Source organism: Cydia splendana, chromosome 5, assembly GCF_910591565.1.
Source record: "Cydia splendana chromosome 5, ilCydSple1.2, whole genome shotgun sequence".
In the NCBI taxonomy this organism is placed as follows: Eukaryota; Metazoa; Arthropoda; class Insecta; order Lepidoptera; family Tortricidae; genus Cydia; species Cydia splendana.
In genome coordinates this window covers 13,774,067-13,800,630 of record NC_085964.1, presented here as the reverse complement: position 1 = coordinate 13,800,630, position 26,564 = coordinate 13,774,067, and the positions used below count along the sequence as shown (strand labels likewise).

Sequence of the window (26,564 nt, the reverse complement as noted above, 5' to 3'; positions counted from 1 at the left end):
TTTAGAATGTTTCGCTTGTTTGGGTATCAATATTAGCACGATTAATCAACAAATTTTCCCCTTGTAAAACAAATAAATAAGGTAGGTGAGGTGCAGGCAGGGGCGTATTTACCCTAGGGCCATCCGGGCCATGGCCCGGGGCGCCAACCTCCAAGGGCGGCATATGCCAACCCCCAGGGGCGGCATGCCGGCCCTGGGGGATTGCATTTTATTTTTCTTCCTTAACTTCTGGGGCGACGAAACGTATTGGCCCGGGGCGCCAAATTTCAAAATACGCCCGTGGGTGCAGGCATATGAGGCCCGGCGGGTAACAAGGCCCAGCATTCAAAAATAGCAGTTGCTCCCTATTATTCTGAATTTGTACTTGTTGCTAAGAAGATCCACTGTCAGTGCAGGTAAAAAGGTCCAGTCCCGGGCCTTATTGAACGTATGAGATGAAATAATAGATTAAAATATTTTAAGATAATTTTGAATATTTTTAATCTCTCATTAATAAGGCCGATTTGAAGAAACTTCTATGAAATTATGACTTATAAAAAACACCTTCACTGCGTGGGCTGTCCAAATCGCTGCAGACTTTTCTTGGTCTAACTCTAATAATTTTTCACTTGCTTTATTGACCTAAAGACGTTTTAAAGAATCAAAAAGTCTAATAACATTTAGACACTTATACTTTTTAAAGGCAGTAACTACTTACTTTTATAGGTAATTTTTTTTATTAATACATAGGTAGTTATTTACGATAGAAGTGCGAAAAATAGAATTTTTGCAACGAATGACGAATTTTAAAACACGGCCAAAGGGAGTGTTTTAATGTGCTTATTATAGCACCGGTGTCGTAATGTAGCACCAGGGCCCTATTTCACCAACGTGACAGGTGCGACAATTCGACAAGTCTCATTGTTGCTGACGTCACAGGCATCCATGGGCTACGGTTATAGCTTACCATCGGACGGGCCTTATTCCTGTTTGTCACTATCATTGTATTATTAAAAAAAACTTTATTATATCGGCAAAAAACAGGTATCTTTCTTGTGATGTTTATGATGATAATGATGACAATTGACACAAGATTTCAAAGAACTTTCAGTAATTCTTGACAGTAAATGAGTTCTGTGTCGGAATTTCGTGACAACTGTCGTATTTCTTGTGACAATTGTCCAAGTCCCAGCCCCCCCTTTGCTACAGTCCAACCCGAAAGGCACCTTAGGTCGGCGCTTACGTCATTATTACCGGCGCCCCAATACTAATGCGGTGCTACGCGACGTAAGCGCCGACCGCCATATTCAACGTGGTTTGTCACATAGTACCCTGTAAAGGTATGATTCCAGGGATAAAAAATATGTTATAACGTTATCCAGCGTATAATGGAATTCATAAAAGTTTTTCTTTATAATTACTACAAGTAAATTTGTTCATATTTGCATATTATTAAAAAGGTAAATGAAAAGTAATTGAGTAATTTAATTACTAATTAATGTAATCACAATTGCAAATTACACAGAAAAATTAATTGTATGTAATTAAATTACAAACATTTTAATTACATGTAATTAAATTAGTAATTAAATTACACGAGTAATTAATTACGCCCAACACTGGTTGGTGGCAAACAACCACACCGCTCGTCTGATGGTAAGCGGTTACCGTAGCCTGTAATAAAGGCCTGTGACGTCAGTAACAGTGATGTCGACAAATGTCGCACCTGTCACGTTGGTGAAATAGGGCCCAGATGTACAGTAAAAATCATGTTAAAAGATAATACTAACTGTTACGAATAAATATTTATACTGTAAAAAATTATCCCACCAAAAACATTTTCATGTAAAATGTTGCTAAGACGAAACCATAAGACTCGCACTGTTAAAAAGTTATCAGATCTCTTGTCGAGCCAAGCTTCAAACTCTACAAGCCCCTTCACTAACTCTACACCTTAGTCAAAATATGTGGCTTGGCTGTTTTGCTACCGCCACATGGGCATAAGGTGAAAAACTTATTATAATCATTATTTTTAGGGTTCCGTACCTCAAAAGGAATAAAACTGAACCCTTATAGGATCACTCGTGTGTCTGGCTGTCCGTCTGTCACAGCCTATTTGCTCCGAAACTACTGGACTAATAAGTTGAAATTTGTCTATAACCCAAAGACATACATGTAAAGTAAATATGTAATATAAATTTAAATAAAGGGGTCACTTATGAGATGAATGATAAATAGAAGAAAAAAAAACTATATCTTTGTTATATATCAAATGAAGGGGCTCATTTTAGAATTAGAATCTCAAATATATTTTTTTCATAATTTTAAAATAAATAGTTTAGAAGTTATTTAAGAAAACAGGCAAAAAATTAACATTACCCTTATCTCCGAAACTACTGGGTCTTTTTATTATGAAAAAAATACACATATTAGCTCTTTACCTATAGATGACAGGAAAACCTATTAGAAATGTGGAGCTAAGCGTGAGCAGGCCTATGGAACTCTCTGCGCGAGCTCGGATTAATACCTACGAATCTGCTCCCGTTCACGGTAGAAAAGCAAGCCAGTTGGTTGCCACACGCGCTCACGTACGCACGTCACCGCGCGCCGCACTGTCAATTTTTACGATAGTTACACGTACGGCGGGATTCGGGAAATGAATTAGAGATGCACTAGATAAGAAATAGTAAAGATATGTGACGTTCCACGGCAAAAGGTACCATTGCCCCGACTGAATATTGGAGTGGCGATAATAATAAGCGTAAGCGCCAGCCGCCATAAGGTACCTTTTGCCGTGGAACGTCACATATCTTTACTATTTCATATCTAGTGAATGTCTAACGGCGCGATATCTTAAAGTTCGAATCGCGCGGGTAGTAGGTACCTACCTACTATTGAATTTCTTTAATTAAACATGTAATGTTTAATATGTGTGACAAATGTATAGATTTAGATATCTATCTATTTGAAATAGGTAGTAAATTTTTAATTTATTTTGGTAAATGTTTATTTTAACGACAGTAAGTTTACACCGGAAAGTGCCTACTCATTTTTGCTCTGGTTAACTTATAATTAATTACCTTTATTCATAGGGTTTCTATTATTTTTCTTTACTATGTAACATTAATCTCTATCTGGTTTTAAATTACACGAAGTTTTAAAACTAATTCTTGCTGGGATTATTGCGCGGTTTATAAAACGGCGCTGCGGCACTGCGGTTACTGCAGGGACATATGACCTTTTAAAATGACTATTTCGCAAACACTAAAGCATAATCGGAATATTAGGTATAATTTAAGATTTAGCTTTCCTTTTATGTCACTCCTCTGTTTAAGTGGGTATTTATTTAGCATTTCTAAGCGTCAGCAACCCTAGCGTTGTGCCGGTACGCGCGGTGCGGGGAGCGGCGCGTTGAAGGTCACTCCATTGTATTTTTGTGTAGGTATCAAAACGGTAGGTATTTGCGTTTTGTTTGAGAGATAAGTATCTGTTCGTAAGAACTATTGTATAATCTGTGGCGTGAGTCGGACTTAAGTACTTAGTTTTTGATCCGATCCCTACGGGTTTTTAAAAGACATTTTACTCACTTTTCACTAAAAAAACATATTGTTAAAAATTGTGTAATGTGCGGAACCCTTGGAACGCGAGTCCGACTTGCACTTGGGCGGTTTTTTTATTATACATACAGTAGTTCTTGTAGAAACGAAACGGCCGAGCCACATACTTTGACTAAGGTGTAGAGCTAGTGAAGTTAGGGCTTGTAGAGTTAGAAGCTTGGCAAGAGATCTGATAACTTTTTGACAGTGCGAGCCTTATGGTTTCGTCTGGGCAACATTTTACATCAAAATGTTTTTGGTGGGATTTCACTTCTTTTTGTAAGTTGCTTATGACAATCTTCCATCCCCTAATTTAAAGGGTTGGAGGTGATTTACTATTAAAAATCCTGAAATAAGTATCTGGAGGCATCTGTTACACAATGTACTTCTTACTGATTCCCCATATAAACCCTTCACCCCGTAAGGGTAAACTTTGGGGTTGAAATCTGCCTTCACCCCGTAAGGGTAAACTTTGAGGTTGAAATCTATTCTATATCCTTCCCCATAACAATACCTATCTACATACCAAATTTCAACTAAATCGGTTCAGCGATTATTGATTCCCCATACAAGATTAAACCCCCTCATCATCCCCTTAGGGATTAAAAAATTCAAGTTTTTGAATTTATTTGTTGTTTGTGTACTAAAACTATCTTACATATCAAATTTCAGCTTCTTAGAGGACTTCAGGAAGTACAGTCGCCATCAGATATATCGGAGCGGCCGAGGTGCTCAAAAATATCTGAACACGCACTCTAACGCCTTGACAATAGAGGCGTGTTCAGATATTTGTGAGCACCTTGGCCGCCCCGATATATCTGATGGCGACTGTACCCTAAAGGTATTGATAATCATCAAGTGAGTGAGTCAGTGACGAAATCGAAGTTTTTAGATATGAATAAAATGTAAAGTATAAGAGCAATGCAATTGATATGCTTAATAAGTCCGAGAACTTTGTTTATCTAGTATAATCCAACCCCAAGTTATGAGGGTTCCAAAAAACGACGAAGCGCTTCGAGAAAAGGCAGATAGCAGCCCTTGCGCTTTGCTCGTCTTGGCAGGGGCACTGCCGTGCCCCCAGATGTTAAAACATAATAATAATAAAGATTTATGTTTAGTGACTTTAGTTACCTACTATTTTCGCGTAAACTAGACAATTTTTATATCTTTAGTTAATAAGGCCCAAAAGAATTATTTTTAACTTATTATAAATATCCTCTTGTTGTGAAGTACCAAATATTGTTATTTGTATATGTATAACTCTTAAGTTAAAAACAATAAAATCTGTTATTGTCTACTGTCAAAATGATTATTTTTTGCGGGATTAAGTAATACCCTGCTAGTGTTCAATAAGGCCCACAATAGGACTTTTATAAAAGGTATATTTTCCAAGAGTATCGTAATATTTTTATAACTATTTTGGTATAATGAAGAAACTTCAATAAATAAGATACCTATTTGAGTGAGTTTTTCATACTTAATAGCCTGTTTATTAAAAAAAAAAAAAAACATTTTAATTTAAGGTGGGCCGTATATAGGCATATACGGCCGACACGGAATATACAATAAGGTGAGGTCACTTACCTTATTGTATATTCAATATGTATACGTGTAATATTGAGCAGTTGGTCTATAATATACATAATATGATATTGACGTTGAATAGGACAGGACATGACAATAGGAACCAGAAATAGGTATAGTCGGTCAAACCAATTTGTCAGTAAATAAAAACAAAAAACTATATTCATCCTTTTCTTTTGGATGCTATTACTAGTGTAAGTCAAAGATATTATGATGATTCTCTCTATGTTTGAAATGAGACAGTCCTTTGACAAACTATGGTAAAAAATAGTTGTGAATATCATGTACATTTTTATTACAATTTCTAAATTCAAATGTTCTTCCTAATCAACTCGGCCACTAAACTAACTGATAACTTGGTATTTGGTATCCGATCCGCTAACTCGGCGAATGAATCGCCAATTCGCCAACTCTCCGAGCCGAGTCAACGCTATCACACTGCTACTAAGGCCATTCAAAAATAAACCTTAATTCGAGAGCCCGAAGGTTCTTCTATGACAAACAATACATTATGACTTAAAACTTTATGGGAAACAAAGGGACCCCTTTAATTTCACGTAATGTCCGCATCTAATTTATATATGTCCACAGTAAACAAACAAATGAATGATAAGAAAAGACAGACAGTGCTGTGAGCGGGAGGTGGGGCGAGGCGAGGGGCGAGGTATACGTAGGCTATGATAGGCTCTCGGGCGCCGCGCCGGCGATACTGACGGACCAGCGCGGCGTATGTATGAATTTCGCGCCTTTTTAAATATATTTTACTATTACAATGCAAGCTACACACCGAAATTTTTTATTTTCCATAATATGGCTGCGTATATTATTTTATAGTAATAGACTTATTTTTACAGACTCTAATTCAATATTAGATATTATAGGACAAAAAACGCATTTTAATTCTAAAGCATATATCTTATTCTTCTAAATTTTTAGCTTGCCTATTAACTTAAGAATTTAGATATGTTGTTGTGGATTTATTAAACTTTAATTCAATATCGACAATAGTACATTATTGTCGAGGCTCGGAAGTAGCTACTTGCAGGCTGAGGATTCGTTTTAAACGGACGACCTTGGGAGTCCGTTTAATTGAATCCGAAGCCAGCAAGTAGCCTTCCAGCCGAGTCATATATAGTGCTTTTCTCAAAAATGGTGCAAGAAATATAAATATCATAGAAATATTTTACAAAAGCAACTTTCTTACGTATATATTTTCACAGAAAAAAGTAGAAACAATTGAAAAAATTAGCTTTGCCGCCTTTTTATTTTTTTAATAAAAAAATAAAAGTGTATTTTTCTGCCGAAAATACGCCAACCTATTTGAGACAGCTAAATAGTCGCGGTACTAATCATCTGTTTGGCTGTTTAATGGGCCTGTGCCTTCATTTGATATGGCCATTTCAACTTTTAAAAAGTTTGGAACTCGACAAATAATGGAATTTGTATGCAACATTGCAGTCCCAAAATCGAGACTGCAATGTTTTTAACTTTTTAATTTTTGACTGACCATAAACTACGCGCTTCGCAACCTATTTTTTAAACGGCAAAGTCGACTTTGCCGTCCATTTTTGAGAAAAATAATAAGCTAATTTGTAGTTTGACTAAGAAGCACGTTAAAAAAATTTCTAATAATTTTACATTATAAAGCGTCATACATATTATAAACGATGGAACTTAAACATTGCACTTTAATTCAATATTAAAAAATCATTACTAAAAATATATAAATACCTAATTTATATCTAACGCTCGTTCTAACTTTTCGTCATATTTTACAAATATGCTTAAAAATATGTCCCATGTCAGATAAGTATCACTTTTTCATCTTTAGAATTATCAAAACTTTTAGTGCAAAAATCCGGTCCCACTATTGATCTATATAATATTCATATCGATACAGTTTAGTCAACTATAATGAAATTGACCAATCACAGCTCGCCGCGATCAAGAAGACGAAACAAAACCATAGCTCAAATTAATTATTTTAGGTTGTATAGTAGAAACAATTGGTTCATAAGTCAGAAACGCGCATGTGACACCCTTAATATAGCAACATCCATAGACTACGAAAACCACTTAGTGTTGCTTGTTAGTCTCCATAGGCTACGGTGGCCAAAATCGAGAAAACAACTGTCTAAAAATTGAATTTAGCGTGGAGCAAGTACCAGGGCCTCATGAGTTAGGAGAAGGTGTTGTTGACCAGCCCGCCGTAGGGCGCGGGGCGCGGCGGCCGGGGCGCGTACCAGTATGAAAGTATCGCGGCTGTTCGCGAATCTTAGCTGTATACTTTTGGTTTGGTTTGTTTGTATGATTCTAGTTTAAAATATTATTTTTCATATCTCATGCTCTGAAAGTGGGTCGTTGTTGTTCTAAAAGGTGCGCAGAAAGTGATACGTTTATGCTCTAGCGCAGAAAAGTGGTGTACTCCTCTGCGTCCCCGTCCCATGAACAACTGGGTGGAAACAAAATGGAAAAATAGTGTCTTTATTTCCTCGTCTGGAACAATTGGTAATTCTTTAATTTTACAAATCCCACGTTGATCCTTATTTTATAAAAGATGATGTAAGTAATTTGTTAAAAACAAATTATTCTTGATTTCTTTCGTTGAATTCTATTTACTCGATTTCATAAAGCGGGAACCAAAAGGAATACACCAAAAATCTTTTTTTTAAACCTTACGCTTGCGTAAATGAGCAAAGGCAGAATCTTATACAGCCACAGTTAAACGTTTGTACGATATAAAATTGGTTTTTAAAGTTATTTAGAACTATATTCATTAAAATAAAATACAAGATAAAAATTTCTTATATTATTAATTAAATTGTTATTTAATATTATAAATACTTTTATCATATTATTACGTGATGCGGCGCACTATGGTCGCGGTGCGGTCCGGTAGTCTGTTGCGGCTTTTAGAACGAAAAAGTATAAAATTAAAAAAGTACGAGGCAATCCCGCTCATTTTCATACTATAATGAACAAATTATTTTAAAATTGTTGTAGTTTGTTAAAAAATGTGTGTTTTCGTAAATATTGCAATCTAAATGATTTTGGCTAGGGGTGATTAATCTTCACGCATGTATATAAAGTCTCCGATTGCAAGTAAGTCCTAAGGAAAAAATCATGGCCGTAGGTCTGTTATGTACTTCAATTACTGATTTTGCGAAATTGCCTTGTCCTGTTTGGTTTCCTCGCATTCGATATGAAAAGTAGAGTGTTTAACTCGGGTGAAAGGCACCGTTTCTGTCTCGGACTATTGGCGCTCTCACTGCGTTCGAGCGCCAAACTACCTCGACAGAAATGGGTGCCTTTCAACCCTTGGTTAACAATCTACTATTTGTTGACTAGTAGAAAAATTATTGTATACAATAGTGATATAATCAAGCTTTTCAATCTCGTACCTTACTTAGGCAACTCAGCAAGCTTCGTTGAACGCAAACACGGTACTCGACTGAAAAACTCTCTATTATATCACGATTGTATAAAATACTATAGTAACTAATCCCCACCTATTTAAAACAAAGCTACTATATCAGTTCTGAGATAATTATGATGCTTATGACAATAGTAACACATTATCTAATGAATTCCGACGAGTTCCTGAGAAAAGATCATCTACATTAAATGATGGACTCACCCTTAAGGTTTGGTTTCGCGGGCCAGTTCTCGCAGACTCCGAGTTGGAGTTGTTGCGCGCCCTGATCCTGCCTCGCACTCCATCATTAAGCGGACTACGTGCACTGCCACTGTTTGTTTCACCTAGCACCTCTTGACACTGGCTTAGGACAGAACTATCAATTTTTAAACCATCCAAATGTATTACTAAATCTGCCGCTTTTACTTCAGAATTACTATTTGCAGTGTTCTCCTGTGATGATACAGTTTTCATCAAGTCTAAAAAGAATAACAAAAGCATTGTTTATATTTCATATGTTTTAATAACAAAACATAAGGTCAAGTAGGCCAGTGGCAGCTACTCTAAATACAAGGAGAGAGTAAGGGTTGTCCCCATAACACACTTTCCCCAGTCAGGAAAAGAAAGCCACTCACATTGGAAGTGTCTAAATCTTACCCTCTACTAATATAATATTACTAAGTAGGTGCACTTGCCCCACCAGACCGGATGACAAAATTAGATGAAATTTTCTTACCCATTGAGAGCTCTACATTTTCTAATTTTCCATTGAAGGTAAGGAGAACCTTAAGAAGACTTATCCTTTTCTCTCCAATAATATTATCTTTTCTAAAGCTGTGGTGATCAGCGAGCCGAAATAGCAGTTGTGACTGAGCAGTCACAAGCACTGTGAATTCCTCTTTCCATTTTGGATGCAAAGTATTCTTAATGACCTCAGTTCTCCTCGAAATTTTGTCATCTACAATGACTTGCAAGTAAGGATTTGGTTTAAAGAGTCCAGAACTTCTTATAGTTGCATTTTCAACTGAAATTGACATGAAAATTATAAGCATCTTTACATATTAGTAATTTTTATTTTAATACAATACAGTAGTGTGGAAAGAAAGTAATTCCCAACTAATAGTGATACTGTAAACCAGAAATTAATGTGAGTGTTTTACAACACAGCTTGGAAATGCATATACCTATTTCATGCAAATGTTTAACAATGCATTTTATATTAAAAATCTGTAAATAAGAATAGCAATTTTGAAGAACCAGATTTACCCACCACAGTGGTGGTGCCCGTTGAATATGCCACACTACCACAATGGAAGAGAAAGAGGTACTTTCTGTGCCTATGTAGATCCAGATAAAGAAGCAAGCATATGTATTGCCAAGTTATAGTCTTTTTTCCTCGCGGTGTCCCGGCATTTTGCCACGGCTCATGGGAGCCTGGGGTCCGCTTGGCAACTACACAACCAAGCCACACTACACTGCCAAGTTATAGTACAAAACAATAAATACTCTTGTTATCAGTACCTGTTAGACTGAGTTGGTGATATGTTGTTAAAGAAGTGGGAATAGTGAGTGGTGTTGTGCCTTCAGACATTTTGATTTGTTGGTCAGTTCATATTCATTGCACTACATCATTGAATTCCATGGGCCACCTGCACAAATTAAGACATAAGATAAAATTATACCAAACTTTTTTTCTGTGCTTACTTAAGACTCAATCTGCATACTTAGCATGTTAAAAAACAGACATTCTACTGTCTCTTTGTTTAGTAAACACTGATTGTTTGTTATTGTTTTACTAACATGAATAGCTCAGAGTAGAAACATTATTGTGTTCTGTGTTAATCATAAGAGAATAATTCATTTCTCTAGAATGTATCTAATGTGTATTGCTGATTTTGCTTGACTTAATAATAATAAGCTATCAAGACTTGTGTCCTGTCCATATTCATCAATAGGCAAATTATACAGTTCAAGTACCATATACAGAACAAAAACCAACCAACTACTTACAATTCTGTTGTTTCTAACAGAATTTAATGTTATTGTGGCATTACACAACTGTGCAAAAATATGAATCATACTCTAAATGCAAGTCATAGAAACAACAAAATACACAACACAGGATATATTATATTACTATCTCTCTATATCTCAATGCGATCTCTATAAATCCTTTTTAAGGTTCTGTACCCAAAGAGTTTCAATCAGAACCCTGTAACTAATATTTTATATCCCTCTATAAAATAATAAAAAATATTATTAACAAAGGTAAGCATATAAAAGTTGTATCTTCAATTCGAACTACTACCGGGTGTCTGACTCAGATGAAATTTGGTGTAATTCCGACAACAATGAAATAATATGCTAACATGAAGCTGATCTGATAATGCATTCGGAACTTAGCCAAACAAACTCCTTGATGGAAAATCACAATCATTTAATTTAGGCTCATCAAGACCTTGAGAAGTATTTGGTAGATATTCAAAGGGAAAAATAAAGTGAGCAATAAGTGTATCAAAAAAAATTGTAACACTTGAGATGACATGTATCAAAACAATTGTTGAGTGTAAATTAATGTATGTAATAGCTTTATAGCATTGTTAAATGTGATTTAATTTACCTTAAACAGTAATGAAGATACCTACTGCGTGTTTTTCCTGATGTAAGCTTCATTAAAAGAATACTCTAGATAAAATTATTAAAATCACTCTTATCTAATCGTATCTCCGAGTAGAAATACAAAAACGTGAGGAAAGCCTAGGCAGTTGATGCAGTGACAGTAACATCACCTTTAATTACTTTACAACAACTTGAGTTGCATTGGGTATGCACCTGACAGTAAATTAGTCACAATGGAATCATGTCAAGAAGATAAACAAATAATTTAAGTCAATTACCTTAGTTGTGGTTGTTGGTTTGGTTTCCAGATTTCTTTAGATTAGCTTACTTATTATCATTGTTCCTTTCCTTATCGCACTGAAAGTCGCACTGCAAGGAAATAGACAAGATATCGACATTATACTGATTCATCAAAACGCACTATTTAAATCGGTTATAAAGATAATAAAGCCACGTATACCGAAAAACACACCTCAAAAATCACAATTAACTTACTTGGTACGTAAATAGTTATTTTTACGAAAACTAAGTAAATAATAATGATCTGAAGAAAACTAGTCAGTCAAGTTGAGGGATTCGCTAGTGCACAGATAATAGACAAATCGAAAAGTGTGGATAAACATCAGCAAAATGCCTGCCAATACAATCCTCCTGTTCTTCGTCTCTATGGACGAATCATAGACAACAGGATATGTATCATGCCTTCATGTTCCTATATTTTGTACCATATGAGACAAAATATAGATATTTGTCATGTAGTGTAACATAACAATAAAATAAAAATAAACAAGACATTAAAGATCCTCGAAGTTTAACCTATGATCGGAAACTAGTGTATCTGTGACTGTCTGTATTCATGCTGTCAAAATATTTGGAGTGGAATAGGAAATCGATCGATTGTTATTCGTAAATAATTAAATATTCATATGAAGGTTAAGCACTGTTCTATTTTAAACAAGCTTAAAATTCCAAAACAGAAAGCGTGGAGAGCCTTACCTACCAGTGCACCCTTGCCCTTGGTGAGTAACAGCCACAACTATTGAAAGTACGAACAGCTGATGATCTAAATTCATTACCTACCTAAATTAGGTTTAGTAACTTTTGTATTTGCTTTTTCTTGTTTTAAAAACTAGCTAACGTTTTTATTGTATATGTATCACGAAGCTACTGAATATAACTGATTCTGAACCATATTATAATATAATAATATGTCCTTCATGGCACTTGTGCAGAAGATGTAGGTGTATGGTTTTATTGTTTATAATGTTGCACATTGTTGCAAATTTTAAGTTTAAATATCTCAAGTATGTAGAATTTGTTTCGATAAGTGAATTCGAACTCAGTAATCAATTATGACCTTGCAGTGTCAAATACAATGTTACAGCAAATTACAACCAATCTCCCTTACGCAAGGAGTGCTTGATGAAAATTTTGATTATCAGATGAGTGTTTCTTTTATTTTTTGCCACTTTTGTGTTATTTCTAGTCAGGATCGCGAGCCCTTTTCATCCTTATAGGAGAAAAAAGGTGTCCTAAAATTTCCATACATTTTTCATACTTTCCTTCTTGTTACATACAAGGTATATGGGGAAATGGAAATGGTAACACAATAGGAAAAAAACTCTGGGACTTTTTTTTATCCCATTAGGATTGAAAGAGCTCGTGATTCTGAGTAGAAATAACACAAAAGTGGCAAAAAAAATCACAATATTTAAAAATGGCAAAAAATAAAAGAAACACTCAGATAAGAAATAGCTGCATATAATAGTCTTTTCTCAAAAATGGACGGCAAAGTCGACGTTGCCGTATAAAAATTTGGTCGCGAAGTGCGGAGTTTATGGTCAGTCAAAAATTAAAAAGTTAAAAACATTGCAGTCTCGATTTTGGGACTGCAATGTTGCATACAAATTCCATTATTTGTCGAGTTCCAAACTTTTTAAAAGTTTAAATGGCCATATCAAATGAAGGCACAGGCCCATTAAACAGCCAAACAGATGATTAGTAATAATTATTATAATGTTGGTATCGCGACTATTTAGCTGCCTCAAATAGCTTGGCGTATTTTCGGCAGAAAAATACACTTCTATTTTAAAATTTAAAAAATAAAAAGGCGGCAAAGCAAACTATTTCAATTGTTTCTACTTTTTTCTGTGAAAATATATATGTAAGAACGTTGCTTCTGTAAAATATTCCTATTATATTTATATTTGTTGCACCATTTTTGAGAAAAGCACTATATATGACTCGGCTGGAAGGCTACTTGCTGGCTTCGGATTCAATTAAACGGACTCCCAAGGTCGTCCGTTTAAAACGAATCCTCAGCCTGCAAGTAGCTACTTCCGAGCCTCGACAATAATGTACTATTATTTATTTTTTCTTTCAGAAAATATAGTGCAATGAGTCCTGTTGAAAGTGTACCAGTTGCTGTCCTCAACAATGTTGATGATTATGTGGAGTTACTTTATGATGATATCCCAGAGAAAATCAAAGGATCTGCACTAATATTACAGCTTGCTAGAAACCCAGACAATTTGATTGAACTGGCCCGTAATGGTATAAGTCTTACTTACTAGATATATTTTAATTTAGTATTAGTTTTTAGTTTTATTATATAGATAAGTTATATTTTTTTATGTACCTAAAACAGAAAATAAAGAGTTACTTACTAAATATGTTTAAAACCATGTAGTGTTTTAGCTGGTGCCTGCTTATATAATTATAATTCTATTTGACAAAGGAGTAGTGGCTAGAATGCTTAATACTTGGTGCAACTATATCATTCTTAAACAGGGCTGTTGACTCTGGACAAAAAGTAGACCATGCACACGAAAATTTTAGTTTGATTGCATTTTGTCCCAGTATTTAGTATCACAGGAAAGGGTCTAGCAGGCTAAGCGAACAAGAAGTGCCCCCAACGACGGATTTGGTCATTCTTTCAGGTGGTGTACTGGCAGGTCCTAAGAACTCTCTATGCTTAATATCAGTCCTCGATCTTCTTTTGTTTTCGAGTTATTCAGGATAATGTAAAATCATCAGTGTATCATTGAAAGTGTCATATTTTGTAAACCGTTCAAGTTAGATTAACCAAACAAAATTATATTTGACAACAATAAAATAGACTACAAAATGAATATGTTTAACCTGCATCATGTCCTTATACTTCATTATAAAAAAAAAAAAATATTTTTCTTGTCATTATTTTTTATACTATTCGCGGAGGTACACCTACAAAAAAAATATGCATAAGTAGCCACTAATACCCACTATATACACATATAAAAATATTTGCATAAATCTTCGTGCGTCATGTTCTCTAAACATAAAAAAACTCAAAAATGCGCTTTTTCCCAGAGATAAGATCTAAATCAATTTATCGCCCCCGAAAACACCCATATAGCAAATTTCATCGAAATCGTTAGAGCCGTTTCCGAGATCCTTGTTCGATAATGTTTTTTTTTGACATGACGCACGAAGATTTATGCAAATATTTTTATATGTGTATATAGTGGGTATTAGTGGCTACTTATGCATATTTTTTTTGTAGGTGTACCTCCGCGAATAGTATAAAAAATAATGAGAAGAAAAATAAAATGTTTTTTTTTTTTATAATGAAGTATAAGGACATGATGCAGGTTAAACATATTCATTTTGTAGTCTAATTTATTGTTGTCAAATATAATTTTGTTTGGTTAATCTAACTTGAACGGTTTACAAAATATGACACTTTCAATGATACACTGATGATTTCATAGTCTAATAAAACATGGTCTTCCATTCCCAGAGTGACACGGGCCTACGTCACAACAACATGGCCGCTATATATAGCGCTATCGCATATTATCATATAGCGCTGTCGCATGATGACGTAGGCCCGTGTCAGTTAGGTGACCTAGAAAAGACGGGAATGGAGTACCAGGCGGAGTATATTATTATACCATGGATGATTTTACATTATCCTGAATAACTCGAAAACAAAAGAAGATCGAGGACTGATATTAAGCATAGAGAGTTCTTAGGACCTGCCAGTACACCACCTGAAAGAATGACCAAATCCGTCGTTGGGGGCACTTCTTGTTCGCTTAGCCTGCTAGACCCTTAGAGGATATACCCAACGGAGACGCCATGTCTAAAATTTTCGGTACAAAATAGTCTGCCGTTTTTTGCGGGGGAGGGGCACATCAAATGTATAGGTACGTCATGTCAGATATACGTCAGTCCATACATATGGTTGGCATGTGGTTGACCATTGGCCGCCTATTTTCGACAGAGGGGAACGCCTGTTAATGGCGGCTCCATTGTTAATTACTCCGAGGCTAGACCCTTTATTTACACCAAAAATAAAATTATTTGTAGGGATACCCCTGACAAAAAATGTCTGAATTGACCAGGGGTTGACACTCCCAGGTTGGATTTTAGACAAACCCAGGTAGGGTGGCAGCCCTATTCTCAAAGAAATGGGACCTTGAAGCAGCAGGCACAGCACAATGCTTTAAGAAGTGATCATGCACAGTTCTCTTCCTTTTCCCCTGATTGATGTCTTGACCTATTTCCAGAGGCTTTACTGAGTGCCCTGTCTCGGGTACTCAGAGAAGAGTGGAAAAGAAGCATAGAATTAAGCACCAATATTGTGTACTCATTCTTCTGCTTTTCTACCTACAATGATTTCCATCCAATCATCATTCAATACAAAATTGGCTCACTCTGCATGGATGTTATTGATTATGAACTAAAAAGGTATGACCAGTGGAAAGAGAAAGTTGAAGGGAAGAAACAGATACTTACTCCTGACAAGGTAAGAGTTCAACTATATTATATCGAATTATCGAAGGGGGAGGCCTATGTTCAGCAGTGGACGTCTTATGGCTGAGATGATGATGATGATATCGAATTAATTGCAAAAATCGTGCCCAGTAACTGCCATCATTTAAATCATTGAGATTTATTTTGGTCCAGGTTCATAATGCGGGTGAGTTGGGGGTGGTCAAAAGGAAGACAGGTATAGGGTAACATGATTACATTCATATTTTTAGGGTTCCATAGTCATGATGGCTAAGCAGAACACTTATAAGTTCGTCATGTAAGTCTGTCTGTCTGTATTGTCAAAGAAAATAATAGATATTATGTAACCAAATTTGGAATGTAGGTGTATCTTTTTGAGCCTCTACTTAGTTTACTAGTAAACATTTATAAAATGATTTATTCAGTATTTTCAGATAGATTATTTTTTGTTTTTAGAGTGAATTACCAAAGAGCCGTATTCCAGAGCCGAAGCGCCGTCCGAAGTCAGGCACGTGGGCGGTGGCTGATGTAAACCTACAGAAAAGTCGCACCTTAGTCTCCAGCTACCATGAGGACCTGTGCAATGCCTCAGACGACTGTCTCTCCAAAAACGACGAGGAACAAATGAGAAGAAAGCTTAAAACTCTTTCTAAACGACAAGAGCAGCTTCTGAGAGTAGCTTTCTACATGTTATTGAATGTAGCAGACAATGTCAAAGTTGAGGAGAAGATGCACAAGAAAGATATTGTTGGTCTCCTCATCGGCGCCATGGAGAGGCATTCTAATATTGACCTACTTATCCTCATTGTTTCATTCTTACAAAAACTTTCAGTTTTCATAGAAAATAAAAATAGCATGGCATCCAAAGGCATTGTTGAAAAGTTGGCACCATTATTGGAGTCGCCTAACGCAGATTTAGTTAATGTGACGCTAAAACTATTATTCAATCTTACATTTGATACTAAACTACGCAACAAAATGATTAAAATGGGCTTACTCCAGAAGTTCATCAACTTTACAAGTAAGTCAAATTAATAAATTGCTGCTAAAGAAATTTAATCATCATACTGATTAACCTTTTGAACGCCAAGAACACCTAAAATCGTCGTTACTAGTCGTGCCCACCGCACCTTGGACAACTATAGGTGTTAGGGTTAGACCATGGTTAGACCAAGATAAGTCTGCAACGATTTTGATAGCACAAGCAGTGCAAGTGATATTTTAAACGTCAAACTTCTATGAAATTATGACGTATAAATACATAGAACTTGCACTGCGTGTGCTGTCAAAATCGTTGCAGACTTATCTTGGTCTAACTCTCTGATGTACGCTGTCAAAGTAACCTTACACTTTCAAGTAAGGTGTACATTAGCTTGTTTGGGACCTTGGCGTGTCAGTGTCATTTTTGTTTATAACGTAAAGCGTTCAAAGGGTTAATAAAATTATAATGAATATCATGTTCCAGGTGACGATAAGCACATTAATTTGGCAATGAAAATCCTGTATCATCTGAGTATGGATGATAGAGTCAAGTTAATGTTCACGCAGTCGGATTGCGTCAAACTGGTAAGACTTAAATAACGAACAATGTAATAAAATTTTGTAAGCCGATTTTAACCTACTACTTTTAATAACTGTATTGATATCAAATTTTGAAAGTATTCATGATACAGTTGACTATATGACTATACAATAATTTCTACTATCAACTGCTCTGATGATAGAGCTATCCCTTAGTGGCTACTGGCTACTAGTGGAACCCGCGAAATCGTGCTCAAATGGGGTATTATCTATGAAAAGAGACCTTATTGTCGACGGCGCTTACGCCGCACAGCGTCGCACGGCATTGTATTTATTTATATCGCAGCATCGTTAATAATGGCGTAAGCGCCATAGACAATAAGGTCCCTTTTCACAAATAAGGTCACAAATGATTCATTTTTAGGAGTCAAATTCATTAGAGGCCTCTACCTTTGACAATAAGTGTTTTAACCCTTTACCGCATACGAAGCCACGTATGACCGATATGATATTCAACTCTATTGACAGCTCTTAAAGTTTAAATTGAAACTAATAAATTGTATTACATGCAGTACGGGGTTAAAAATTATTATTGGGCAGAAATTTATTAACAGACATTTTGACTTTCAGTTGACGGACATGCTTCTATTGAACGTGAACAGCGAGAGCGGAATCGGTGGCGGCGCGAGTACCGACGTGCTCTTAGCTTTATGCGTGAACCTCGCGTGGTGCGAGCGCGCGGCGCAGCAGATGGCCGCCGAGGGCCGCCTCAGGGAGCTGCTGACCCGCGCCTTCCGTCATCGTAACACAATGCTTATGAAGCTGGTCAGGAACCTGTCGCACCACGCGCAGAATAAACCGCTCTTTGTGGTGAGTACTGTACTGTACAGACGGTTGCCGAGGGTCGTCTATAGGAGATGCTTATTTACGCCTTCCGTCATCGTAACACAATGCTTATGAAGCTGGTCAGGAACCTGTCGCACCACGCGCAGAATAAACCGCTCTTTGTGGTGGGTACTGTACTGTACAGACGGTTGCCGAGGGTCGTCTATAGGAGATGCTTATTTACGCCTTCCGTCATCGTAACACAATGCTTATGAAGCTGGTCAGGAACCTGTCGCACCACGCGCAGAATAAACCGCTCTTTGTGGTGAGTACTGTACTGTACAGACGGTTGCCTGGGGTCGTCTATAGGAGATGCTTACTTACGCTTACCGTCAACGTAACACAATGCTCATGAAACTGGTCAGGAACTACCGCACCGCGTGCTGAACAAATCGCTCTTTGTGGTGAGTACTCATTAGCTTGCCCATATCTCATTCACTTGGAGTCGGTGCATCATGTCTTTTTCTTCCATACCTCTCTATCGCCCATCATCTCGTCATTCACTAGCGTTCGTTTCATATCATCTCTCACACAATCCATCCACCATTTCTTTCATTTTCCTTTCCTCTTACGGCTCATACTTCCCTCCAAATTCATTCCTAATACCTTTCTCGTCACACGCATGACTTTTATCCCTGTGCCTACGAATCACATATCCGTACCACGCTATGCCATTTTCCCTTACTTTGTGGTGAGTAAGTGAGCTGCTTATTTACGTCTATCAGCCATCGTAAGACAATGTTCTGATGATGCAAATTGATAAAGAGTCATAACCAGAAATACACCAACTGAGACGACGTGTATCTCAATACAGTATTTTTACTATAGGAATTCGTAGGAGACATTGCCGGGGCCGTGACCAGCAGCGACGCCGCCGAAGAGTTCGTGATCGAATGCATCGGCACTCTCAGCAACATACTCGACTTCAACGGCGCCCTCGACATTTTCGCCGTCGTCGAGCGATACAACCTCATTCCGTGCATCATGAAGATATTAGACCCTGGTAAGACGAACACCCTCAAAACGTTAGAACATTTGTAGGTTCCGCTAACGTGGCTTACATTCGTGACCCAGTGGTGTTTCGCCAGGTGCGCCCAGATATGGTAAACGCGTGTTCTTCGCGGGACTTTATTTGTGGAAGGCTAACCGCTCGCCTACATTACATTACGTGCAGTGCGGGAGTGGGTCGCGAACACGCGCTACCGGTTAATTCACCAGATCAAGATGGACGCGCCTATAAAAGCAGTAGATTTTTGTTATGTTCATTTCGTATCATATTTTTGGTCGTTAGGACTAAAATAGGATTGCATCGTCTACTAAAATAATTCGCCCTAAGCTTTACTTGCGAGTCCGCATTTGATCCGTGATATTCTTGTCCATCCCCCAGGGGAATCTCGAAAAATAACGTAGCCCAAGTTAATATTACCATAGAGTTAGATACCGATACCGAAGAGACGCAGCTATAAGTTAGAGCGAGAGAGATATTTTGACCGCACCAAGGTCGCGGTTCGGTGTGGTAATCTGTTACGGCTCTAAGCAGTATCCAGACTGGTCTACACCACCATACCATACCATAGAGGTAGATGGAGTTAATTAGACATGTAGTTAGAACATAGTGTGTGTGGTACAGACAGCAGCAGCGACCCGGAGCTGGTGCTGGAGGGCGTGGTGCTGGCGGGCGCGCTGGGCGCGGAGCCGCGCGGCGCGGGCGCGCTGGCCCGCGCGGGCGCGCCCGACGCGCTGGTGGCGCTGCTGCGCCTGCGCCAGGCCGACGACGAGCACGTGCTGCAGACCGTGTTCGCCTTCCGCCAGCTGCTCGCGCACCGCCCCACCGCCGAGTACCTCGTGTCGCGCACAGGTCGGTACATACTGTCCAAGAGGGTTCCTGCGATATATAGGTGCTTGACTATCACCGACCGTCTAGGCGCAAACCACGTGGGAACGTTACAATTCTCTCTCACATGGCTCGTACGATTAAAATAAACAAAATTGTAACTTGACAACGATTATTTTGTTGTTAAAAATGTACCTAACCTAATATGTCATCAGGCGAACCCCAAGAAATTAGAAGGAAACAAAACAAAAATGTACCTACATTGCAAGTTAAATTAAAACCTATAATGGGATGTATTTTCGTGATTTTTTTTCTACGAAGCCAACTTTTAACCTTGTAAGCTTTTGGCTGGAGTCTTCCCTTCCGTGGGAATTTTTCATGGCATTTGTCCTTGATTAAATCGTGTATAAATTCAATATAAAAACTACAATTTTGGGTTAGCCTTCTTGTAAACGAATTGATTGATAGCTTTATTATTCGACTATGGTACACACAAGAGGCGAGAGCCCACATTTTTTTACCTTTTTCTTTCTGAAATTTAAAAATATTTTGTACTGTTTTTATGAAATAATGTGTTATATAGGTATTTATTTTAATTTCTATATTTTTTACTGTTTTTTTTGTTGTACAGAAGCTCCCGCCTATCTCATCGACCTCATGCAAGATAAAAATGTGGAGATCAGAAAGATGTGCGACTCGTGTCTTGATATTATTTCTCAAATGCAAAACGACTGGGCAGCTAGAATTAAGGTAAATAATTTGAAGTACAATTAAAATGTACTTTCTTTAACCACACTCTAGGTTTTGCGATGTCATTGCAAAATAAATTAAAAATGGAGGGTCTTTTTCGCATCAACAGATTTGTATTTAATTTGAAGATCAATGACTACCCGTTCGGTCCAGTAGTAAAATGATTAAAGTTATGGCAATAGTTTACAATTTTAACCCTTTACCAGGCTGGCAGTTCAAAAATGACAATCGAATGTCAGTCTTACTGATCGGAAATAGAACTCATGTTTGAAGTATGTGGGAAATATATATCCCTTAGCCTGGTATGGGGTTAAACTTGTTGCTCAAAACCACTCAAAAATATGAAAGTTATGTTCGCAACTAAATGTTTCGAGTGTAAATGGACACCTTCATTTTAACTTGTGCTTTAAAACGCGACTTCAGTTGTGTTCAAGTCAAGTCTAACTGTCACTTTCCTGACAAAATGTATGCAGTTTTATGACGATTGCTAGCCGGTCGTTATTCGTACACATTTAAATGCAAACGCTTATGCTCTGGTTTCCTAGGATAGCGGTGCCGTTATATAAATAGCAGCCGTCTTCATACAAATACTACGACATCCATATTTAGCCGTATTATTTAGTATCGAGACGGTCGCTATATGACGGCACCGCTATTCTAGGAAAACCGATCTTTAAATGCATGTTTATGTTGATAGGTGGAGCGTTTCCGTTGCCACAACGGGCAGTGGCTCTCTGTGGTGGAGAGCCTGGGCGCGGAGGGCGCGGGCGCGGGGGACGCGGCGGACGAGCTGCCGCCCTACCTCTCCGCCGAGTACCTCACCACGCACCGCCTCGCCACCTCCGGTACTCTACCTTTAAGCCCGATTTAGACGATGCGAGAACTCGCATGCGAGTTTCATTACATTGCGGGTTTTAATATAAATCCTCAATGTAACTAAAATCGCATGCGTGTTCGCGCGCCGTCTAAATCAGCCCTTACCCTCCTAAGGCCCAGCCATACAAATGACAAATCCAAAATTTGCCATTGAAATTTGAACTTATTGTGTAGGAAATAGAACTGGTTTTGCGTTGTTGGAAAATTGAACGAAACAAAGCAAAGTCGACTCTGTTCCAATTGAATAGGATTTAAATTTCATCGAACTGAAGAGGTACTATAGGTTGTGAGGGGGCAGATGGAGGAGCCTCACGGGATTGATGGAGTGAAAGTTAGGATCCAGGGACGAGTGGGTATTTATTAATTTAAATATAAAGGCACAATATGTGCCTTGGTGATGATGTAGATATATCTGGAAGGTGTGCAGGGCCACAAAACGAGCACTATACTGAACTGCACGCACTTATGAATTATTACGTTTACTAATAAAAATCACACTTAAACGGTCGTGTTTAGAAACTTGGGAAGTACAGTCTGTTAGATTAAATGATGTTTATCGATCAGAGTATGTGATCGAACTGAAAATAAAAATCATTGAATGTAATTTGGAATAGGATTTGAATTTGAAAAGGGAATTTAGAATTTGTATGGTGCCAGAAATAGTATGAAGGTTGATAGTGTAACGTTTCGTTACACGCACCGTTACACTACCGGGGTCGCCCTGGAAGGGAAAATCCTGGGGCTTATGGCCAAAGGATTTTTCCTTAAGCTAAACTTAGGCCGTTACATAGGTAGGACCTTGGGACCTAGGAGGTTACAGTACATCTATCTGGTGCTCCATTATGACACCCTGTGCTATTAGCGTATTACGTAACTACGTCGAAAATTTAAAGGGCCATATGTACTGTAAAACGTTTTACGATACACGTGCGAATAGAATTTCCTATATTTCGCACTTGTATCTTAAATTACTATTTCATCGCTACTCTGTCGGGCCTACCGAGTCTGTTACTGTACTAGTTCACCATTCAATACCATATACTGCCCTTCATGGACCTTGCATTATAAAGCGTCGGCTGAGACTCGAGATCATTTACACAATATGAGCACTCTCTAAAGGAAATAGCTAAGGCAGTGGGGAGACACTCCTGACTTCGGTCGAACTCGGCTCCGTTCGGCTCAGCATTGCTCCGAGCAATTATTAGGGTTGGCACCACTTGACTTCCTTTTGCGTGCACGACCACAGATAAGATAATCACTTGAATTTTGACAACCCTAAATAGCCGAAAGGGATAGTGCCATATATTAGAAAGGGATAGCATGATTCGACCCTGAACCGCTGTCAAACTTCGGATTTGTAGGAAGTGTCCTTTCTGTACGGTAGTACTATTATTTCTTCTGTGGCTAAGGGTAGTATTCCATCTGTCCAATTTCTTTGTGCAATGTGTATTTTGTCTCACATTTTGCTTAATGAGAGAGTGAGACGCAATGACATTGGACCAAGGCCTGTTCACTTCCTAAGAAAGTTATGTCCCCAAATAATTGCGCATGTATGCGCCTGAAGCTTCTATGTGTGCTTTGGCCTCCTAGAAAAAGTTGCCAGTAATCAAAATAAAAACATTTTTCTACAGCAACATTGCTCCCAACTAAGATTTAAATTTTCACGATTTTTTTTTACATTATTAATCATAAAACGGGACTTAAAACACTTAAAACTTAACTACACGCGATTAAGTTTGTATAATGAATATTTGCTTCCAACTGTCTTTATCAATATTCATAAAATATATGGAGGGTAGGTACGTCTACCCACCATAATAATAAAAATATATTTGTCAATGACTCTGTCCAACTGCTGTGGTTATAGTTCATAACGAAAATTTTATTTATTAAATCTTTAAATAATAAATACAACGTAGCGGTACTACCACTTAAGACTCTGTAAGTCTGTACCTACATGGATTACAGCAATGCACATAGAAAATGTGCTAAATGAGGAGCAACGGCTGTTGAAGATACATATTTGAGTGAAATTCATAGCTTTAGTGGGTTCAGAAGGAACCGCGTCATAACGCATCTGGAAAGCGTATTAATTAACCGTGAAGAAATGTATGGAATACAAGTTGGAAATCTGTGTAAAATGCCGTGTGTAAAGTGTAGTGTATCTGTGTGTGTAAAGTGTAATATATTTGTATTATACTGAAAACTTTGTGAATGCGCTATATTAATGTATATTTTTTTAATAAGTTGTCAGGGTTTAGTTTTCAGTGTATATTTCTATATGTAAAACATTTTTTTAATAAATAAAATAATACAATGTTATAAACATAAATATGCCTTTTATTTAAATCACTTGATAATACCACAAACAAGGGGTAATATTTGCATCTTTCATATATTTCGTGATATGAAGATAACAAATATGTTTATCAACAGAATTACTACCTATACCTACCAATACCCGCCAGGCTAAACCGGTTGTCAACTTTAGTTCCATTGGTACACAACGACGGCGCCACTAGTATAAACATATAAACGGTTGGGGACATTTTTTTGTATGGAGTTACCGTTCTTCTCCTAGTGAGTATTATATTCTTTGCATTGGACAGATGGACCACCCTAAGGCAATATGATCCTAAGAAAAGATTTTATTTCATGCATAAATTAGAGGCACTATAACTAACATAAAATTAAATCAAGATTTTTATAATTTTAACGTTTTTTAATTTATTTATTTCAGATTCCCAGATATCACTCAACGACGATTCGGACAGTTTGTCGGGTGAAGTTGATGTTAATCGCCCTAATGGAAGGTAATAAATAATTTTCTCTTGTCCATAAAGCCCTGTACCCTGTATTCAAGCAGTGGGTGGTTATCTGCCAAACTAAGACTAAAAAAGCGGCCAAGTGCGAGTCGGACTCGCCCATGAAGGGTTCCGTAGCAGCAAGTAACATAATAAAATTGCGGTTTACGATTTATGACGTATTAAAAAAAAACTACTTACTAGATCTCGTTCAAACCAATTTTCGGTGGAAGTTTGCATGGTAATGTACATCATATATATTTTTTTTTGTTTTATCTTTCTCTTATTTTAGAAGTTACAGGAGGGGGGGGGGGGGGGGGACACATTTTACCACTTTGGAAGTGTCTCTCGCGCAAACTATTCAGTTTAGAAATAAATGATATTAGAAACCTTAATATCATTTTTGAAGACCTATCCATAGATACCCCCACACGTATACACGGGTTTGATGAAAAAACAATTTTTGAGTTTCAGTTTTAAGTATGGCGAACCCCCAAAATTTATTGTTTTTTTTCTATTTTTGTGTGAAAATCTTAATGCGGTTCACAGAATACATCTACTTACCAAGTTTCAACAGTATAGTTCTTATAGTTTCGGAAAAAAATGGCTGTGACATACGGACGGACAGACAGACAGACAGACATGACGAATGCATAAGGGTTCCGTTTGCCATTTGGCTACGGAACCCTAAAAATCAGATAGATGTTTCCAAGTCACTCTATTGTCGCTGTCAACCGAAGTGACGTCCGGTTGAGAGTTGAAGTTATGGGGAAGATAAGATAACCGTCTTCCGATTTGTATTAGGCTGGTATTCCACGTGTCCAATTTCTTTGTCCAATGTGTATTTTGTCTCACAATTTGCTTAATGAGAGAGTGAGACGCAATGACATTGGACCAAGATATTGGACAGATGGAATACCACCCAGTTGTATATTGTTTCTCTACAACTACATAGTTAAGAACCACTAATTTTCTCCTCATGCTATGGCATCTAAGAGTGGCATCTATATAGTCTTTTTCAAACTGGAGTACCCATGGAGGGGAGTACCCATCGAGGGCATCGAGATTTAAAAATATTATAATTCATAGATGGTAGGATCCTATAGATGTGCTATACGCGTGCGTCCGTGAGGGACAAAACATCGCAATGCGACACTATGATTGGTCCAATTTATTTGTTGCCCACCATAATCCATACGAAATTTACGGTGGGGAATTAAAAAAATGTGAGACAAGGTCAAACAAATCGCGCTTTCGCTGTTACTGAAAGGTACATAAGACATAAGACTATCCCGTTCGGTAATTTCCCCCCACCCTTCATGCCTGATCCAGTCATAATATACTAGATTCATGTTATAATTAGAGATATTTATTTTGACAGAAACACCAGAGAAAGACAAGCGGATGAAATGTACGGAACAAATGCCCTGGCTGAGAAGGCTGTTGAAAACGACGGATTGTATACAAATAACCTCAAAGTATTTTCGTGAAATAACTGATCTGTTTACTTATTCTATGGTACGAAGGTATAGTTAGTCGATTGGTAACTGGCCCCGAACTGCTAATTCTTTGACCATTGTTAAGTAAAACCGCACACCGTGCTACTTACCTGCAAAAAAGGGTCTTTTTTATTCTAATTGGCACCTGAGCGCGGGCTAGTCCAACGCCTAAAAAACCGGTGTAGGTGCGCTCTCCGATAACGCGCCTTTGTTACGCATCTGGATGACACATTTTAGACTGGTTCGACTCGCCAGCACTCAGTAACCGTAGATAATTACACGACCCTTTTTTTTACTTAACAATAGACAAAGGATTAGCGGCTCGTGGCCAGTTACCAATCGACAAACTATACCGCTAGAATTCAACCACACTAAAATGGATCTACCTGTATCTTCTGTACCGGATGTACTCAAGAGCAATGG

The 26,564-nt window shown here is 37.5% G+C and overlaps 3 protein-coding genes across 3 annotated transcripts in view; 2 read left to right on the top strand and 1 right to left on the bottom strand.

Moving 5' to 3' along the window:
- The window catches only part of LOC134790788 (E3 ubiquitin-protein ligase Su(dx)), a 33,471-nt gene extending 21,646 nt beyond the window's left edge, over nucleotides 1–11,825 (bottom strand). The window contains exons 1-5 of the mRNA XM_063761721.1: nucleotides 11,685–11,825; nucleotides 11,472–11,541; nucleotides 10,096–10,223; nucleotides 9,311–9,598; nucleotides 8,797–9,053 (exon numbers count right to left, since the gene is read on the bottom strand). Coding sequence (XP_063617791.1) covers nucleotides 8,797–9,053; nucleotides 9,311–9,598; nucleotides 10,096–10,165 — 615 coding nt within the window. The 5' untranslated portion in view covers nucleotides 10,166–10,223; nucleotides 11,472–11,541; nucleotides 11,685–11,825. The remainder of the gene's footprint in view (nucleotides 1–8,796; nucleotides 9,054–9,310; nucleotides 9,599–10,095; nucleotides 10,224–11,471; nucleotides 11,542–11,684) is intronic.
- Nucleotides 1–26,564, top strand: part of LOC134790812 (probable NADH dehydrogenase [ubiquinone] iron-sulfur protein 6, mitochondrial) — a 90,745-nt gene that overhangs the window by 60,749 nt on the left and 3,432 nt on the right. The gene's annotated exons all lie outside the window — the stretch shown is intronic.
- On the top strand, nucleotides 12,046–26,137 carry LOC134790791 (kinesin-associated protein 3). Its single transcript, XM_063761729.1, has 12 exons — nucleotides 12,046–12,212; nucleotides 13,577–13,746; nucleotides 15,747–15,985; nucleotides 16,429–16,993; nucleotides 17,438–17,538; nucleotides 18,124–18,363; nucleotides 19,207–19,381; nucleotides 20,009–20,236; nucleotides 20,844–20,962; nucleotides 21,660–21,807; nucleotides 24,579–24,651; nucleotides 26,024–26,137. The coding sequence occupies exons 2-12, from the start codon at nucleotides 13,590–13,592 to the stop codon at nucleotides 26,130–26,132; spliced, it is 2,154 nt and encodes a 717-aa protein (XP_063617799.1). The 5' UTR covers nucleotides 12,046–12,212; nucleotides 13,577–13,589; the 3' UTR covers nucleotides 26,133–26,137.